The 19559-nt window shown below is 39.4% G+C and overlaps 1 protein-coding gene across 1 annotated transcript in view; it reads right to left on the bottom strand.

Annotated features, from left to right (window-relative positions):
* LOC133773805 (WD repeat-containing protein 64-like) overlaps positions 1-19559 on the bottom strand; it is a 155703-nt gene that overhangs the window by 36799 nt on the left and 99345 nt on the right. The window contains exons 13-18 of the mRNA XM_062211387.1: positions 18061-18184; positions 13897-14072; positions 12167-12343; positions 4668-4798; positions 1652-1753; positions 454-520 (exon numbers count right to left, since the gene is read on the bottom strand). Of these exons, the coding sequence (XP_062067371.1) occupies positions 454-520; positions 1652-1753; positions 4668-4798; positions 12167-12343; positions 13897-14072; positions 18061-18184 (777 nt within the window). The remainder of the gene's footprint in view (positions 1-453; positions 521-1651; positions 1754-4667; positions 4799-12166; positions 12344-13896; positions 14073-18060; positions 18185-19559) is intronic.

The following is a 19559-nucleotide window of genomic DNA, read 5'->3' as shown; positions in this document are numbered from 1 at the left end:
TTAGGTACATGAGTTTTCTGCCCTTACCTTCCACCAAACAAGGGGCTCAGATGCTCTATATCACTAATTTTTAATGTCGATGTATTTATTTATATTTTTTGAAAGGCAGAGTGACACGGGGGGGGGGGGGAGAGGGAGATCATCCTTCCGTTGATTCACTCTCCTTGTGCCTGCAACAGCCAGGGCTGAGCCAGGCCAAAGTCAAGGGCCAGAAACTCCATCTGTGTCTCCCAAATGGGTGTCAGGGACCTAAGCAGTGGATTACTTAGTGGTTACTTGCTGTCCCTGATGATGTGTATTAGCAGGAAGCTGGATTAAAAGCAGAGGCAGTACTAATCCCAAGCACTCCATTATGGGATATAGGCATCCCATGCTGTGGCTTAACTCACAACCCCACAATGTCACTATTTTTGAGCAATCATTGTGACAGGAAGACACTGTTTCTGTTCTTACCTTACAACTCTGTGGACCCTTGCTAGAGTCACACTGGCTTGAGGAGTCAATGGAATCTTGACTTGATCTACAAGGGGAAGGAGGAGATCCACAGAGAAGAGTTAACATACAGTCGCACTCAGAGGGTGCTCTTTACTTCAAATTCAGACGACTGCTGCCTTCTTCATGGGTGGATTCTGAGCCACTCATAAAACAAATCACATCTTAAATTTTGTGTAGCAAACATTCATTGGTGTAGTATTGAGGAACCTCAGCAATTAAGGTTTACTGCTACCTGGGTCTGAAAAGTCTGGCTTGCTCCACTACCAAGGCAAGATTTAGTCCTGGGGAATCTGACACTCAAAAGGTGGGGATATATAGATGGGGACTGACAAGGCTGAAAAGCTGCTGTAGCACTTAGTTATGGCCTCATCCTGCCTCTGCCATGCCCTGCTTTTAATGGGCTAAGGGACTTAGGATGATGGCACACGTATACATATAATGAGTCCTCCAGTGTTCTCAGAATACTTCTGATGAAATTTCCAGCTGACAGGTAGGGGAGGTGTTCTATTCCAGCTCACCAATGGGCAATTCCAAACTAGTACAGACCCTTTGCATTTCTCTCCAAGGATGTGTTTAACACTGTGTACTACCTGATAAATCAGAGTTCGCAAGCAAATATAAATAGAAAAAAAATGCTTTTTATTAAGAATTCATTGTTTTAAAAGCATTTAGAGATGTTTATTTATGAGACAGAAGCAAGTACTCATCTACTGATTCACTCAAATGCCTGTAACAGCTGGCAGTCAGTCCTCTGTTCTCTAAATGAATGGATGGGGCTTCCTCAGTTATAGTGGCTGGTGTTTGAAATCTCCCATCTGACTTTCTACATTTGCCCCACAAGTCCTTCCTTTTCCTGGCATCAGTGCTCATGGCATTACATTTTGACCAAAAGTGTGGTCATAAGAGCATTTTCCATTTCTGCCACTGTGGTAAAATGAGCCATGAAGCTGCCAGGGTAAAGGGAACCCACAGCCCATTAGGTCCCCAACGACCAGCATTTCTACGTACAAATAGTAACAGGGAAGAAAGTTGAATCCGAGAAGTCAACTGAACTTATTTCTTCCTCCAATAGTTTCTTCATTAGTGCAGTCATGAAAAGAACTCTTTTGTCACTCACACAGTCCTAGACAGTATTACTTGATCAGTTTTGAATTACCTTTCACATTCAGGTGTACGAAAGAGGAACAGTATATCATTTATTCTTAAGTGTTTGGGATCCACGTTACTGTCCACAATGAAGCAATCTTCAGGTCGGTACCTTGAAATAAGTACACATTTACATGATAAACATTCAAAAATTAAGTAATGTTTTATTTACAACATGGATCCCCTGCAGAGTTAATCGGCTTCTAAATTGTTATTGAATATGCAAAGAAAACCCAAAGGTGTAGAATTTGAACATATCCTCTTTAGTAAGCCTCTGCTTACTCTTAAGGTGGTCACTTAGTGATTTAAAGTCTTTTAATTCAGTGAGCTGGTCCAGTCTTCCTACCTATAGCTCACAGAGTGAGTTTATTTAATCCTGTGGAGAAATTCCTGGGATGTTTCATACTTTTTTGAGAATATAATTCTGCTCTTTGAATAAGCAGAGTGAAAATTTTGAATAAAATATGGCTATTATCCTCAAGGAACTTATGATGGAGTAGAGAAGAATAGGGCATTCAGTGAGAGCTGTGCTCTGCCTGAGCAAGTCTCCCATTGACCCGTATTGCAAGGAACCATAAACCTCCCTAGGCAGTTTCTTGAGAAGAAGCAATAGTCTCTAACCACTCACACTGGCACTTCATGCTTGGTTCTTAAAGCCACATTTACCATTCCTTGTAGAAAATGGACCTGAGAGCAAAACACCCCTCTTTTCATGGAAATTATTTCTGCTGAATTGAGCTCATGAGTGAAAAAGTAGCCTGGAATGCACCAAGCTCAAAGGGAGCAGCCCATGGGCTTGATGACATGTTGCACTCAAACTTCCTGGATTTTCTGTTATACAGATGACCTGAAGAGGGAAGTGAGCTATTAATTGTCAAGCAAATAATAAGTTTGGGACCAAAAATGCACGGGAGTGGAGGGATATAGATCAGGAAGAGGAGGGTTCCTGACTGGTAATGGGATCTTGGGCAATGTTTCAGGTAGCCATAAGAATGACCTTCATCATGGATATGAAAACCTTTTTCCTATTAGAACTTTTAAAGCTTGTCCCAAATTACCTTAGACAGTTTTGTACTAAATTCTATGTTTTTCAGAAATACTCCAGTGATTCTAAATTAATTTTTCTATATAATTAACTGTGTGAAAGGGATATTCTGTATGACACATTATAGTTACTTACTTTTCTCTGATTCAGTGTTGGATTTGCATGCACCCCTTGGCAAAACGCCTGGCATCCACAATTAGGATCAATACTCATTTTAGACCATGACACTGATAATAGTCTTTTTAGTATACCTTCTTTCCCTTCTTAGTAATGAGATATAAGAAGCTGTCACAGTGTAAAGCCAGTATTACTAAGTGGGTGAGGAACTGTGCAGTGCAAGTAAACACCAGTATCAAGTGACAGGTGTGGAGTCTGCAAGAAAGGCCTGTGGGCAAGAATTGAAGAGAAGTAACAGAAAGATGGCAGGAATTCTAGAAGTAGAGCCCAGGATAATATGGTGGAGGTGCAGAAGGAGGGTCTGCACAAAGAGCTATTTCAGCTAAAGGCTCAAAGGAACTAAATCCAGAGTCCAAACATGGAAGAATTATTTTCTCTCAAATGATGGCTGAAAGTAGTGACTCAGACATGGATGGGAAAGGCACCTGGAGTCCAAGCAGACTACTGATATATAGGGTACTGTAATAGAGAGGCAGAGCTTTCTTCTGTTCCTCCCTCTTCTTTTCCCTTGTCATTTCCAGCTGCCTCTTCTCACCTCCCTTATACTTCTTCCCATTCCCTAAATGCTAACACTTGATTGTATTTTCATTTATGGGTAAGGTCCTTGGCCATATTTTACCTTGAAGGCAAGTTTTACAGACCATCCTTATGTACTGTGTCCACCTATGGCCCTTGCACCCATCCCAGTTACACAATGGGAGAGGGCTTATTATTTACAGTCCATTCATACAAATAATACAATACTACATTCATTCCTTTACAACCAGTAGAAAGAGCATTTGGAAGTGACTGGCTGGGGAAGGGCAAAGACTTAGGATTTGGTGTGGAGAAAATCTAATTGGTTGAGAAATAGAATTGCATCTGCCACAATGGCCCTTATTAGCATCATTTATTGAACTGGATGCACCAGGCATGCTGAATGAGAAGGAAAGGCCACTGATGATGTCTCTCACCATTTGATTTCGGTGGCTAGAAAGATAGTGGTTGCACTGGAATATAGAAAGAGGAAAAATGGGGGCCGGCACTGTGGTGCAGCGGGTTAACGCCCTGGCCTGAGACGCCGGCATCCCATGTGGGTGCCAGTTCTAGTCCCGGCTGCTCCTCTTCCAATCCAGCTCTCTGCTGTGGCCTGGGAAAGCAGTGGAAGATGGTCCAAGACCTTGGGCTCCTGCACCTGCATGGGAGACCTGGAGGAAGCTCCTGGCTCCTGGCTTCGGATCGGCTCAGCTCTGGCTGTAGCGGTCATCTGGGGAGTGAACCATTGGACGGAAGACCTCTGTCTCTCTGCCTCTTCTCTCTCTGTGTAACTCTTTCAAATAAATAAATAAATAAATCTTAAAAAAAAAAGAAAGAGGAAAAATGTAGGGGAGGTGTAGGTTGGGAAGACATCTTGGGGATATGGGGCTTTAAGGATCTTGCTGGAAATTCAGATGGAAATTTGTCAGTAGGCAATTGATATGCATGTTTGAATCTCTGTGGAGATTAGTGTTTGAAATTATTATGTATTTTAAATGTTTGTTGAGTTCATGAATTTGGACAAGATTATACATGAAAAGCATATACTAATGTGAAATGAATAAAGGTCTTTGGAATACCAGCACTTAAGGTACTCCTTGTTCATATCATTCTGGAATTTAGACACTTAGAACACAGTCTCTTCATGAACATAATCCAATCTCCAGGAAAGCCTCCAGTAGGAGGTGTCACCACTTTCATTTATTTCTTTCTCTATTTTATTAGGAGTATTATACATTAACTTGGGTCTTCTGCCGTGCAAATTTTATATTATTTAGGGAAGACTTACACTTCTTTGACAGTAGCTGTTACAAAATTCCATAAGATGATCACACCATTTACAGTTCCAACAGCTATCAAATTATATCCTTCTACTTGTAACAAATTAACACAGTTGACTTCAGTACTGATGGCAGGGTTCTGAAGAAAGAAGAGAGTAGACAATGAGTGTCATGAATACATTATCTAATGACAGTACAGGTGCTGGGTCCATACTTTGTAATTTTCATTAAGTTGAAAATGTATTATTATGATGTTTTAAACACTAGAGCATGGAAATTGAGTAAAATCTATTTTTCCTTGGCATTAAAACACTTTAACTTTCAGAATGCATTAAAATGAAAATAATCTCTGCTTTCTCTCCAACTTTATTTATTCTTTACCAGTCATTAATTACCTTTATATGTTTTCCTTTTATTCAAACTAATTGAAATAATATTCCTTAAAATATGTTTTATTATTTATTTTGAGAGAGAGAGAGAAAATCTTCTCAGTTAGGGCTGAGTTAGGCCATAGTCAGGATCTGGGAATTCAATCCAGGTCTTCCACATCAGTGGCAAGAACCAGTTTCTTGAGATATCACCTTCTGACTCCCAAGGTCCATATCAGCAGGAAGCTGGAATTGGGACTGGAACCCAGACATTGTGATATGGGATGCAGGCCTCCCACCTGGGATCTTGACTACTATGTGAAATGCCTACCCTGAAAGCATATTCTATGTTAACTACTCCAACTTCCTGCCTTTTCTTTCCTTAGCAACTAAAGTTTCTGCTGCATACTACTCTTTGGAAGCTTTTTCTATGTATCATTAAGGACTCCTACTATCAGTTTCTATTTGATAACGTTTCAATTGTCTTGCCTAGGGTATTGGTTGGGTGTATAGTATTTTAAATTCCTGGAAAACAAAGTCAAATAGGATATATGTGAGTCAAGAAACATTTTATAATTTAAAGATTCATATAGATGGTTAATTGCTGTATAATTTGTACATGTAAAACACTTGATGGGAACATGGGAGAGGGACATCTATGCAAGTAAGATTAGAGGTCAGTCCCATTGCTGCTCTCAGTGGTCCTTGCCTTCCTGAATCTCCCTCCTCTTCTGACATTCTTGACACCAGGTTCTCCTGGTTTTACTTATATCTCTATTACCCTTCCTTTGTTGTTTCCTGCTTGGTAATTTCTTATTTTGCCAACTTTTTAAATATTAATACCATTAGGCTTGATATCCCCCTTATTATTTTTTCCAACTTTTTCTGGGCAACCTCATTCTCTTATGTTTTAGTAATAATGATCTCAATGTTAATGGCCTAATAACATTCCTCCCTTCAGAAGTTTCAGGCTTGAAAATTTAATTCTTAGAAATTTTACAGATAGCTCAAAGCAAATATGTCTAAACTATCATCTCTTGGAAGCATATTCCTGGAGCAGTCCTTGATTCCTCTTGTAACTTCATGGCATCATCAATAATCAGTTACAATCAGTTACTGCCACTTCTACCACATAAATGTTTGCTGAGAATATTCCTTCCTCACCACCACGACTATCATGACTATATTTTTCAAGGGAAACAGTAGCCTGTTGCCTGAATTTTCCATCCTTTTACTGGTCCATCCAGTCTGTCATTCAGGCAGCATCAAAAGTGAACTACTTACAATGCAAATATGAGCATGCCATTTAAAGTTAATCTGTGAGGGGCAGGTGTCAGGCACAGCTGTTAAAATACCACTTTGGACACCCACATTCCTTATTGGAGTGCCTGGGTTCAAATTGTAGCTCTGTTTCCTTATGCACCTGGTGGGTAACATGTAATAACTCTAGTAGTTGGGTCCTTCCTACCCATAGGGGAGATCCAGATCAAATTCCTAGCTCTTGGCTTTAGCCTGGTCCAGCCTCAGACCCAGCTGTTGTGGGCATTTGGGAAATGACCAGCTGCTGGGAGCTCTCTCTCTTACTCTCTCTCTCTCTCTCACACACACACACACACACACACACACAAATAAACAAACATTTTAAAAAATAATAAAGCCCTTCAGTGGATCTCCATTTTTTAATAGGAATCCAAAACTCCTTTGTGAGCATGATCAAGTCCATACCAATTTGTTTCTTTTCATCTTCTACCACTCCAAGTATTACTCCGGCTGCACAGAAATATTTGCAGTTATCCTACACAAAACAAGTGATATCTGCACAGGCATAAAAAGGAATGATATACTAATATTTACAGGGATGTGGGTAAATCCCACAACCATTTTGCTGCATGAAAGAAAAACCTTAAGTCTATACCATGTGATTCAACTTATATGACAATTTAGAGTAGTAAGAAAAAAATCTATGGTGAAAAAATTAGAACAGCAGTTGCCTTTTTGGGGAGGCTCAGGTACACTAGGCAGGGGCTTTGAGGAACTTTCTGGGTGATGGTAATGTTCTTTATCTTGATGGGGTTTGGGTTGTTCCTCTTCAACCTCAGTGAATAGTACACTTAGATTCTGTTCATTTTATGTCAGTTTCACTATAAACAAAACCATGAAGAGTCAACCCTAGTTAATGATGCACGGAGTGAAGTGATTAGGGGTGATATGTATTAATACCTTCAAGTTACTCAAGTTACTTAGAAATAGATTTTAAAAACAAGTTGGATTAAATGATGGTGATAAAGCAAATATTGCAAAATGTTAATAAAATTTAAGTGGAGGGATATATGGGTAATCACTGTATAATTCTTCAAACTTTTTTGTGTTTGAAAATTTGTATAATGAAATTCTGGGATACAAAAAGCCATGAACTTTGTACTTCCCAGGAAAGAAGTTTTACAGACAAATTCAGAGTCGGTTTAGACTTCCCAGAAGTCTACCCATGGAAGGAAGCCCGTGGATCCCAGGACAAAGACCCTGGCTCTGTAACTTCTGAAGAATTATCTTATTTAGTACTTGTCAGAAATTGCTTCCTTTTTCTCTGTTGGAAGAAATAAGGCTGGCTCTTTTCAGCCTACTTATAATTTTGGAATTCTGAGACTATCCTGAAGAAAGTCAGTCTGATTGTACACTTTCTTTTTATAGATTTTTAAAACATCAACCACAAAATAGATGTCTTTAACTGATCAGTTGATGTCACTGGTGAAGATAAGAAACAAAAAAAACCGAAACCTATGAAAAAAGAAAGCTAAAATTTTGTTAACCAACATTGAAAAAAATCTAAGATTGAAAGTTGCAAAAATGGTGAAATAATAATGACCATAAAAAGTGAACAACCATTTTGTGACCTTTTTACACACTCCAAACTTTCTCTTTTTGTTAAAATCTAGGAGAATTTGGAAGACTTAGCTATTTTTTGGGAGATGAGTTATTTTATCTGCAAAGATAGATGGGCTATTTTTAGAGGGACAATGGATTCCTTGTGGGAAGCCTGGAGAACTTTTGTGATTATTATTTCCAAAATAATAGTGCCTGTTAACCAGAAACTTCATCTGCACTTGGCCTCCCAGATGTTAGTATTGCCATGGCGGAAATAATTTTAACTCAAAATAAAACACTGATAGATAACTGGAAATGAAACCTAAATCACAAAAGGCCAATATACCTAATACATTTACCTAATTATATACCCATACATATATATTTGTGTATACATATGTATACATTTCCTAAGATAACTGATGTATAAAAAGCTTTTAAAACATTTAAATTGGAAATTGCGTAGAAAATTAATCAATTTTTGGCTGGCGCCGCAGCTCACTAGGCTAATCCTCCACCTTGCGGCGCCGGCACACCCGGTTCTAGTCCCGGTCGGGGCACCGGGTTCTGTCCTGGTTGCCCCTTTTCCAGGCCAGCTCTCTGCTGTGGCCAGGGAGTGCAGTGGAGGATGGCCCAAGTTCTTGGGCCCTGCACCCCATGGGAGACCAGGAGAAGCACCTGGCTCCTGCCACTGGATCAACGCGGTGCGCTGGCCACAGCGCGCCAACCGCGGTGGCCATTGGAGGGTGAACCAACAGCAAAAGGAAGACCTTTCTCTCTGTCTCTCTCACTGTCCACTCTGCCTGTCAAAAAGAAAAAAGAAAAAGAAAATTAATCAATTTTTAAAAAATATCATGTAGGATCTCTGTCCTTAATGTGCTGTACATTGTGATTTAATGCTATAACTAGTACTCAAACAGTATTTTTCACTTTGTGTTGCTATGTGGGTGCAAACTGTTGAAATCTTTACTTAATATATACTAAACTGATCTTCTGTATATAAAGAGAATTGAAAATGAATCTTGATGTGAATGGAAGGGGAGAGGGAGCGGGAAAGGGGAGGATTGCGTGTGGGAGGGAAGTTATGGGGGGGAGAAGCCATTGTAATCCATAAACTGTACTTTCGAAATGTATATTCATTAAATAAAAGTTAAAAAAAAATTTAAAGAACACCTAGATAAAAAAGAGAAAAAAGATATGAACAGAGGTCCCATACACATATTAAAAAATGCTCTGCTAACTCATTACAAGAGAATTGCAAATTAAAATTTGCCAAATTATGATTTTGTACTCATAAATCTAAAAGCATGACAATATAAAGTTTTGGCAAGGCCGTGAGGAAGTACTTATCCTCATGTTGTTAGTGAAAGTGCAGGATTGTTCAACTGGAGAATTTGGCAATATTTAGGAAGATTATATTAGCATTTACTTTTTGACTCTCAGTTTCTCTTTTAGGAATCTATCCCAAAGATACAGTGTTGTTTTTGTTTATTTGTTTGTTTGTTTGTTTTTTGACAGGCAGAGTGGATAGTGAGAGAGAGAGAGACAGAGAGAAAGGTCTTCCTTTTTGCCGTTGGTTCACCCTCCAATGGCTGCTGCGGCTGGCGCATCTCGCAGATCCGAAGCCAGGAGCCAGGTGTTTCTCCTGGTCTCCCATGCGTGAGGACTTGTGCCATCCTCCACTACCTTCCCGGGCCATAGCAGAGAGCTGGCCTGGAAGAGGGGCAACCAGGATAGAATCCGGCGCCCCAACCGGGACTAGAACCCAGTGTGCCGGCGCCACAAGGTGGAAGATTAGCCTGTTAAGCCACGGCGCTGGCCCCAAAGATACAGTGTTAACAATTTTTTAAAAATATGACTATGAATCTATGCATAAACACATATATAATGCTATATTTGTTGCAGCATTATGTTTAATTGGAAAAAGTAAGAAATAACCCAAATGTCTACCCACAGGGGACTAGTTGAATAAACTATGGTACATCCATTCAGATGAAATGTTATAGAGCTTTCAAAAAATAGATGAATGTTTATAACCATGTCCACAGAAGCATTATTCTCAGTAACCAAGAAGTGAAAAAGCAACCCAAGCACTGATCAATGGATGAATAAAATAATGTGTGATATATACATAGAATAGAATATGTAGCATTCAGCCTTTAAAAGAAAGGAAATTCTGATACATGTTGCAACATGGTTAAACTCTGAGGATTTTATGTTAAGCGAAACAAGCCTGTATATTTTTGCTTAAATGTGGTACCTAGTGTAGGTTAATTCATAGATACAGAAAATAGAATGGTGGTTTCCAGGGGCTAGAAGAGAAGAATAGTTGGGAAATTATTGCATATCAGGTATAGAGTTTCAAATATTACTGGGGATGGACACTCCTATGTGAATATACTTAATGCCACCAATTATACATCTAAAAATGTTTAAGATGGCAAAATTTACATTATATATATATTTACCACAATCTTCTTAAAGGATGAATATTTCTAAATATTGCTTTATAATGATCTCCAGAATATATTATTAAATAAAACAAGTAAGAATAGAATAATAGACATAAGGATACTTTTAAAAGTTCATGAAAAACTGGAGTTAAAATTTATTTTGTTACAAAGTATTTTGAATGTAATATACATTTTCCAATAATGTTTGAAGACGTGTTGTATAGTTTTCTATTATTAGCTTAAAGAAAGGTGAGAAGCAACCAAATATAGAAAAGCATTTGATTATATTTTTAAAAAAACATTAGAGACAAGTCAAAAACCTAAAAATGAAAGGTTAACTACTTAGGTTAGGAAGAGAACAAGAGGGAAAGACACGAATAGAAGCTGAACTACTCCTTGATTTGATATCTCAGAGTGGGGCTTCTTTTGTAAATTTGATTTTAAAGCTATTAAATATATATACAATGTAATGACAAAATTCAAATTTAAAAAGCAACAAATAAAAATAAATTAAGCAAGTTAACCTGTGTACAGTTGATGGCACAAAGAACTATTTCAAGTAATTTTAAAGCACAGTAGTTTGACAGTACACTCCTATATGCTAAGGAGAAAGAGAACTGCAGAGCAAGCAAAATATTCAGCTGTTTCAGCTTTAATATTTTTAGTGATTTTGTTGTCTTTCTGATACTAGAATATAATGCATAGTACAATAACCTAACATGAAGGCAGGTGTTTGGCACTGCAGTTGAGACATTTTGGTACACCTGCATCCCATACCAGAGTGCCTAGTTTTGATCCCAGCTCTACTTCCAGCTTCCTACTAATGTGTCCCTTGGGAGCAGCAGGGGATGGAACAATTACTTGGGTTCCTGACACATATGTGGGAGACGTAAAGTTCCAGCTCCCAAAATCAGCCTAACCCTGCCTTAGCTGTTACAGGCATTTCGGGAGTCAATTTTGCAGGCAGATGGAGATCTGTGTCTCTATTTTTGGCTCTTTCCCTTTCAAATCAATCAATGAATAAAAATTTTTAAAATAAAAATGACATAATGAGCCCATACTTCAGGATACTTCAAAAAGTTAATGGAAAATGGAATTAAAAGATAAATTTATTTTGCTGCATAAAAGTTTTGAAATCATAGATTTTTCTTAATATAAATATTCATGAACTTTTGGAAGATCTCTCACTGACTGAATATATAATGATATTAAAACTTGTAAATTATTTTTGAAATAGTTCAGAAATAATGAAATTATAATTTTTCATATTCATTTTAACAGGTTTATTTATTTATTTGAAAGAGTGACAGATTTTCCATCTGCTGATTCGCTTCCCAAATGGCTGCAATGGCCAACACTGGGCCAGGCCAAAGCTAGGAACCAGGAGCTTCATCTGGGTCTCCCATGAGAGTGGCAGGGGACCAGACACTTAGGTTATCTTCTGCTGCTGTTTCCAGGCCATTAGCAGGGAGCTGGATGGGAAGTACAGCAGTTGGAACACCGTACCAGCACCCACATGGAATGCCGGTATCAGAGGCAGTACCTTTAACCTGCTACACCACAAAATCAGCCCTGGGATTCATTATTATTTAGAGAGATATACTGAAATATTTATAGATAAAATGACATAATGTCTAGGATTTACTTCAAAATTCATTGATGTTAGTCATGGGGAGGAAATGGGATTAAACAATGTTTGACCTTGCACAGAGTAGTCCTGAGTCTGAAAAACAGTACACAGAAAAATTCATTATTTTCCATACTTATTAATTTTGATTTTCCATAACAAAAAGTGAACATTTAAAATAAAGAAATGAAACTTACAGTAGTGTGATGAGGAAACTTTTTCTCAACTATTAATTTGATATCTGGGAAAGGAATAGCCATGTTCCTGTCTCTAGTAGACATCTCCAGATGCACCATGTGAATCCCATTCTGGAAGTAAGGCATGGCATCAGGCAGCTCCCATATCACAGTGAGGAAAATATCATCTTCCTTGCCCTTGAATAGAAATCCAGTGAGTACATGCACAGTTAAATTATTTTATTTTGAGCTGTTTTTAAAAGATAGAGAAAAACAGAACATATCAATATACCTATCATCCAACTTTCTCATATCTTAAGCTCTATCTATCCCTCAATAATATGATTCCTCTTCTTCCCTCTTCAGAGTACCTAGTAACTGAAATACAGTGTTAGTCATGAAAGTGTGCACAAATAAATGCAACAGGCAAATGTAGTTCCATGAGGCATCTGGCAGAAACAAATACATCCATTTTAGAGGAAGGTACCCTCATCTCAGGCCACAGCACGCAATGAAATCTGGGCTTAGGGAAAAGTGAGTAGACTAATGGTACAAAACCGAGTCCATAGATGAAAGTGCCAGAACAAGCTTGTGTGACAAGAACAGACTTCTCAATAAATTGTTTTGGTGCAACTGGATAGATTTGGACTTGGAGCAAATGGATATATATTAACCTGTGTTTATGAATAGGAGAGGTTGTTGATTGTTATCAAGCTCAATCTACAGATTCTGAATAGGGAATCAGAATTATCAGAGAAAAATGCCACAGTAAAATGAAAAACAATTTTGACATAGGACAATTACATGCTGCTTTTATAGCTTTTTAAAAAAGAGTGAGAATTTTTAAGAGTTAAAAGGGGTGTGTAACAGCAGACATTGTCTGTTAGGAAGGGTATCTGGTTGTACTAACTCAAAATCAACATATTGTTGTGTTTCAGAGTCTTACTAGGAAATTCCTTTCTGTAGTGTTGTTTTGGATTGCTCAGACATCAAAGGCAGAATGTATTGGACCAGGGAAGCTTTTCATTCCTTTATTCTATCTGTAAGGTCATCAGTCATCTTACTCAATGCTAGTATGCCATGATTGCTGTCCTATTCAAGATTTGTTTTCAGATCTTAGCTTTCAGAATGGGGAATAATGAAGGCAATGAGTCGTTGAGTTTGAGGTGACAGGATAAGATCCACTCAGCCAGATAAATGATCTAGTCTTTTTAAATTTGAAGAAGGCGTTAACATTCCTAGGTAGTCAGAAATCCACTGGAAAAATAAATTAGCCTATCTCATTCCTCCCAAAATAGCCTTGAGCAGATTGCATCGTTAACCTTACAATAAATAAAACAATTCTGATGACAAACTGAAAAAGAGACATGCCCATCTCAGAACACGTTATGGTTTAAAAGGGACAGAGCCTACTAACAAGCAGCCACTCCGGGGAGCCACGAATTATTCCCAAATGAGCAGATAAGCAATGTCAGAAGTGGCAGGTGTTTGTAAGTGAACCTTTCTGATACCCACTTTGGAGTCCTGACTAATCGTTAAAGCTTGATGGACAGGATGCTGTGCCTGGGCAACTGTTCATTGCATGGACCTGGACAAAGTTAATGAGAAACCTCACATGAAGGTTGATAGACAAATACTGTGTTCAGCTGGCTGGCAAGAGAGGACTTAAATGGGGATTATCCACTGACTCATTTGGCTTTCCCAAGAAGAGCACCAACAGTACAAATAACAAAATAGGACTGTAAACCTACCTGCATGATTTTGATAGCTCCGTTGCGCTCCAAGGCAAGGATCAAGTTCTGCTGTTTTTCTTGAGCTTTGAGGAAAATCAGATGTTTCACCCAGTGCTCTTCCTCCTTGCATTCTTTCCCTTTAGGCAACACTTTCATCTCTTGCCCACTGCCAAAGTCCCAGATTTTCACTGTTCCTGGTGCACAGAGAAAAGGCTATGTGGGTAAAATGATTTACAGAATGCTTGGCTTTTCGCTCAGAGAAAATTGGTCCCACTGGAAACTTTCTACCAACAATTTATCCTATATTTCTTACTAAGACGGACACATGAGTTTCCTCAGGCTTGCTGTGCATGCAGTATATTTCCGTAAACCTTGGTAAAAATGACCAGGGCCAGCAGTGTTTTGAAATCTGTGACAAGTTTCTTTAAGTCCCTGATTCTCCTGTCTGAGCTTTCCCTTTATGTTCCTCTTCTGTCCATTCCCCAGCGCTTTCCAGTTGACTGAGCACCACCAATATGGGAATGTCAGCTCGTTCAATATAGTTCTTATTAACAGTCAAAGATCATTCTAGTATACTGTCACATTTCTCAAGGTGACCTAGCTCTTATTGAGTAATAGAAGGCTTGAGGAAATTGCAACAGGTAGGAAACTATCAGGCTTGGAGTTGTTTTGTTGGTTACATGAGAGAAGAATGAAAAATGAATGTAGTTTCTTTCTTACCTTTGAAATTGTACTTTCTATTGACATCTCATCTCCAATGTAATCTTTGGAGGTGACTAACTCATGACTAATCCCTCATGAGTGGGATTAGTGCCTTTATTAAAATGGTACCAGAGAGCTCCCTTGCCCCTTCTGCCACGTGAGAACACAATGAAAAGGTGCTATTTATAAACCAAGAAGCAGGTCCTCTACAGATACCAGATTTATAGGTGCTTTCCGTTGGACTTAACAGCCTCCAGAACCTTGAGAAGTATGTCTCTGTGGCCCAAAAACCATATTGTCTTATGATGTTCTATTATATACAAGAGTGTCAATTTGTTAAGTCAACAAGAGGAGTCACTGTGCACTTACTCCTCATGTAGGATCTCTGTCCTTAATGTGCTGTACATTGTGATTTAATGCTATAACTAGTACTCCAACAGTATTTTTCACTTTGTGTTCTATGTGGGTGCAAACTGTTGAAATCTTTACTTAATATATGCTAAACTGATCTTCTGTATATAAAGAGAATTGAAAATGAATTGATGTGAATGGAAGGGGAGAGGGAGTGGGAAAGGGGAGGGTTGCAGGTGGGAGGGAAGTTATGGGGGTGGGGGGAGAAGTCATTGTAATCCATAAGCTGTAATTTGGAAATTTATATTCATTAAATAAAAGTTAAAAAAAAAAGAAATTAGATGACTTACCCGGGGGGGGGGGGGAAGATGTTCTATTATAAAAGCCCAAATGCACTGACATGCTTTTCATTATCATTACCTTTGTTCATGTGGTGGGGGAGGGGCTGGATGAAAGAGCTAGAAGGAATGATAATCAGAATGATTGCTGAATAGCTATTTTGAGTTCATTACTCAGTGTAGAAATTATCCTTTCACATGGGATTTTTATAGTAGCCATCTCAGGTTTAGCACTTTTCCCCTTTAACCTCCACACCTTTCCCTACCCACTACTTGCTATCCCTTAGCTCTAATCCTGCTGTACATCCAGTGTTTTCACTGTGCTGTTTTCCTCCCATGTGCCAGGTTTTCCCCATCAGCAGTATACAATCCGAATCATGTTCCCTCACAACATAATTAAGCATCGCTTAAATATTCCCTATATACGCAATATGGTAGTAAAAGCACAGGATATAAAGTGAGTAGTCATAGTTCCTGCCCTTTAACACTTCATAGTCTTTAAGAAAATAGTCATGCAAATGATTAAAAGAAGGTCCCATGTCCTCATTCACTCTTGGGTTAGACAAATCACTGCCATGGCCCAGAGCTCCTGCCATACTGGGTCCTCAGCAATCAGTGAGGCAGAGAGCAGGGAGAGGTACAGCTCAGCTATTTGTAGGTGGGGGGTGAGAGCACTGGTGGCTTGTAGGTAGAGCTCCTCTGGGGGAAACAGAATCCTAGTTTCTAGATGGCCTGGACCCAGGATCTTTGTCAATTTAACAAATGTACCTCTGAAAGAGGACCAATTGTCACTGAAAGAATACTAAGTCATAGGACTAAAAAAGTAAAATATGACTTCCTTGCATGAAAATAGTACTATTGCCAGTCATATATTGAATTGCTTAATGTTCATGCCTGATGATGATAGTGTATTGTTGCTTAGGGTTTCTGTTGTAACTTATTTTCATGTAAGTGCAAAGTGTACTTATGGAAAAGAGTGCTTTCTTATGAATTGCTCCATATGAAGAGAAGTTGCATTCATAACCTTTTTTTTTTTTTTTTTTTGACAGGCAGAGTGGATAGTGAGAGAGAGACAGAGAGAAAGGTCTTCCTTTGCCGTTGGTTCACCCTCCAATGGCCGCTGCAGCCGGCTTATTGCACTGACCGAAGCCAGGAGCCAGGTGCTTCTCCTGGTCTCCCATGGGGTGCAGGGCCCAAGCACTTGGACCATCCTCCACTGCACTCCCGGGCCATAGCAGAGAGCTGGCCTGGAAGAGGGGCAACCGGGACAGAATCCAGCGCCCCAACCGGGACTAGAACCCGGTGTGCCGGCGCCATAAGGCAGAGGATTAGCCTGTTAAGCCACGGCGCCAGCCGCATTCATAACCTTTTAGCTCAGCATTTATTATTTATTTCATGTTGTGTTATCCTCTGCTAACAGTTTCTTTAAAAAATATTAATTAAATTGAGAAAGAGAGAGATATTAAGGGCTGGTTCATTCTACATATGATTCCAACAGCTGGGACTGAGCTGGGGAGAGACAGAAGCTGGGAACACAATCCAGGACTACCATTAGGTGACAGGAACTCAGCTACTTGAGCCATCACTGCTACCTCCCAGCAAGAAGCTGGAATCAAGAGCCAGATCTGGGAATCAACCCAAACACTCCAACATGGGATACAGATATCTTAACTGCTAGGCAAAAGACCTGTTCTAATTCATATTTTTAAATCAGACTTTCACATCAGTGTGCTCATTCATTCTATCAGTTGGCTTATGAGCAGTTGCTTATTTAGAAAATTATCCCTAGGTTAATATATTCTGGGGGCCAGAGCCGTGGCTCATTTGGTTAATCCTCCACATGTGGCGCCAGCATCCCACATGGGCACCGGATTCTAGTCCCAGTTGCTCCTCTTCCAGTCCAGCTCTCTGCTGTGGCCCGGAAAGCCAGTGGAGGATGGCCCAAGTACTTGGGCCCCTGCACCCGCATGGGAGACCAGGAGAAGCGCCTGGCTCCTGGCTTCAGATCAGCGCAGCTCCAGCCATAGCGGCCATTTGGGGGGTGAACCAACTGAAGGAAGACCTTTCTCTCTTTCTCTCTCACTGTCTAACTCTATCTGTCAAATAAAAAAAATTGTTTTAAAATATATTTTGCATAGTGTATTCAATTGGTCAGATTGTATAGCTACAGCAGTTCTTTCACAGGCTTCAGAACAAGTTGAAATGAAAGATGGGGCAGTCTGGGGCTCTCTAGTTCCTGAAAGTTCTATGCAATACTCCACATCATGAGGAACATGAGATGAAATAACAAATTCTGAGTCTGACATCCTCCCACCTTTGACATAGCACATGCTCACAAGGAGCTAGACACATAAGCCCAATATAGAATTCTAGGTATTGTATTACAAAGTTGGCTAATTATGTCCTGTCCCCAAATCTACTGTAATTGAAAATATAATTAGTAACTACCAAATCAAATGTGTATCTCTAGCCAATGGTACCCTGAAATACCATTGATTAAGCCAGAGCAACATAGTTTCAGTCCTATCAAAGATTAAATGAGATGGTTTATGTGACTTTTGCAAACTATTTAAGCAACTATATAAACACATTGTAAGGCACTGATTATTTTTAGCATCAATATCAAGATATTAATTCCCATTAGGTAAGTCAATCTGTTACTATTCACTGGCATGCTTGCATAGTCCAGCTTGATTCTACTCTCCCTATAACCCAAAGAAACTAATGAGTTACTAGCACAACTTTACAGGATGCTGCAGCAGATAGGCTAAATTCTGGATCTAACTCTGACCATTATATGCTCCTGTGGCAAAACAAAATCCACTTTCATCAATAGCTCCTGATGTCACTTCAACACCGTAGCCATGAGCATCTGAAATCTGGTATATTTGGAAACCAGTCTCGAGTTCCCATACCTGAAAAAGAGAACACCGACAACTAAAAAGTAATCCACGTGCCCTTAGATTCTTAACATTTGCAATATTCAAAATAACTTCAAAACTGGTGCTGAACACATGACACCTTTCCTAGAACTTGACCCTGAATGTTGATTTGATCAAGAAAAACTCTGAAAGATGCAGTGCTAACAGTCACTGTGGTCTCCTCCTCTGTTGCCAATAGTTGGGTGAGTCAGGTAGTGATTCAGTGTATTCTGGACATTGTCTGTCTTTGGAGTCATCAGCTGTAAAGATGAAGCGATGTTAACAGCAAGATAGAAATGTAACTTTGAAAAGTACAACAAACAGGAAATCAAACTAGATTTATTCCCTGTTGATGCTATCCCAAATTTGCTAAGAGGTTTGGGACAGCTAATTGTTAATATCTTGGAATGTGAGACAACCCTGAGGAAAGAATTCACTGACTTTTCCACAGAGTATTTTGACTGTGAACATTGGCCTAGCAAAAGAAACAGTAAGAAAGAGAGAGAGACAGACAGACAGACAGAGGGAGAGGTGGGGATGGTGTTGTGATTTTACAGGAAGCCATCTGTGTAGTTAGGATGTAATTAGAAAATCCCAAAATATCTCAGTATTCATCAGTCTCTCTCTTTGGAAACATAGAAGAGACTTGAGATTTTCAGACTTTCCATCAGAATCTGTCGTCACAGATCTGCCAAGTTTAGATGTAAATTGGACCACCAGAGAGTAATAGAGCTGGATTGGCCACAGAATGGCTGGACTTGAGGTTTTGGAGGGGTGAAGGCAGCATGTGCAAAACGCTGGAGATGAGAAGATGTAGTTTTTCTCCAGGGAACTGGAAGGATGCTATTGCTATTGCAGGGAGTGGGGATTGTTGGGGAAGCATCTAAGGAAACAGTCTGGAGTTCAGACAGTGAAGAACCACTGACTGGGAACGGTAGAATGAGGACTCAAATGGCATCAATATGGCTCTAGGGCCCATGCTTATATTCTATGTGTGTCCCTAGGTATAGAGAGGGTGCTAAAAGGAAAAAAGAGTGTGAGCCATTGTATGTACGGATCTCAGAGTCACCGGTCTCCAGCATCATAGTATAATCCCTGTCCAACCAGTCAGCTATGACTTGGAAGCTCATGACAAGAGCCTCGGGTGATTACTAATGTCATAAGTATGAGTGTCAATTGTTAAATAAACAACAGGAGTCACGGTGCACTTGCTCCCCATGTAGGATCTCTGTCCTTAATGTATTGTACTATGAGAATTAACGGTACAACTAGTCTTCAAACAGTACTTTATACTTTGTGTGTCTGTATGGGTAAAAACTGTTGAAATATTTACTTAGCATGTAGTTTATCTTCTGTATATAAAGATAAT

The sequence above is a fragment of the Lepus europaeus genome, chromosome 14 (genome assembly GCF_033115175.1).
Source record: "Lepus europaeus isolate LE1 chromosome 14, mLepTim1.pri, whole genome shotgun sequence".
NCBI lineage: Eukaryota > Metazoa > Chordata > Mammalia > Lagomorpha > Leporidae > Lepus > Lepus europaeus.
This window is presented reverse-complemented; position numbering and strand designations above follow the sequence as displayed.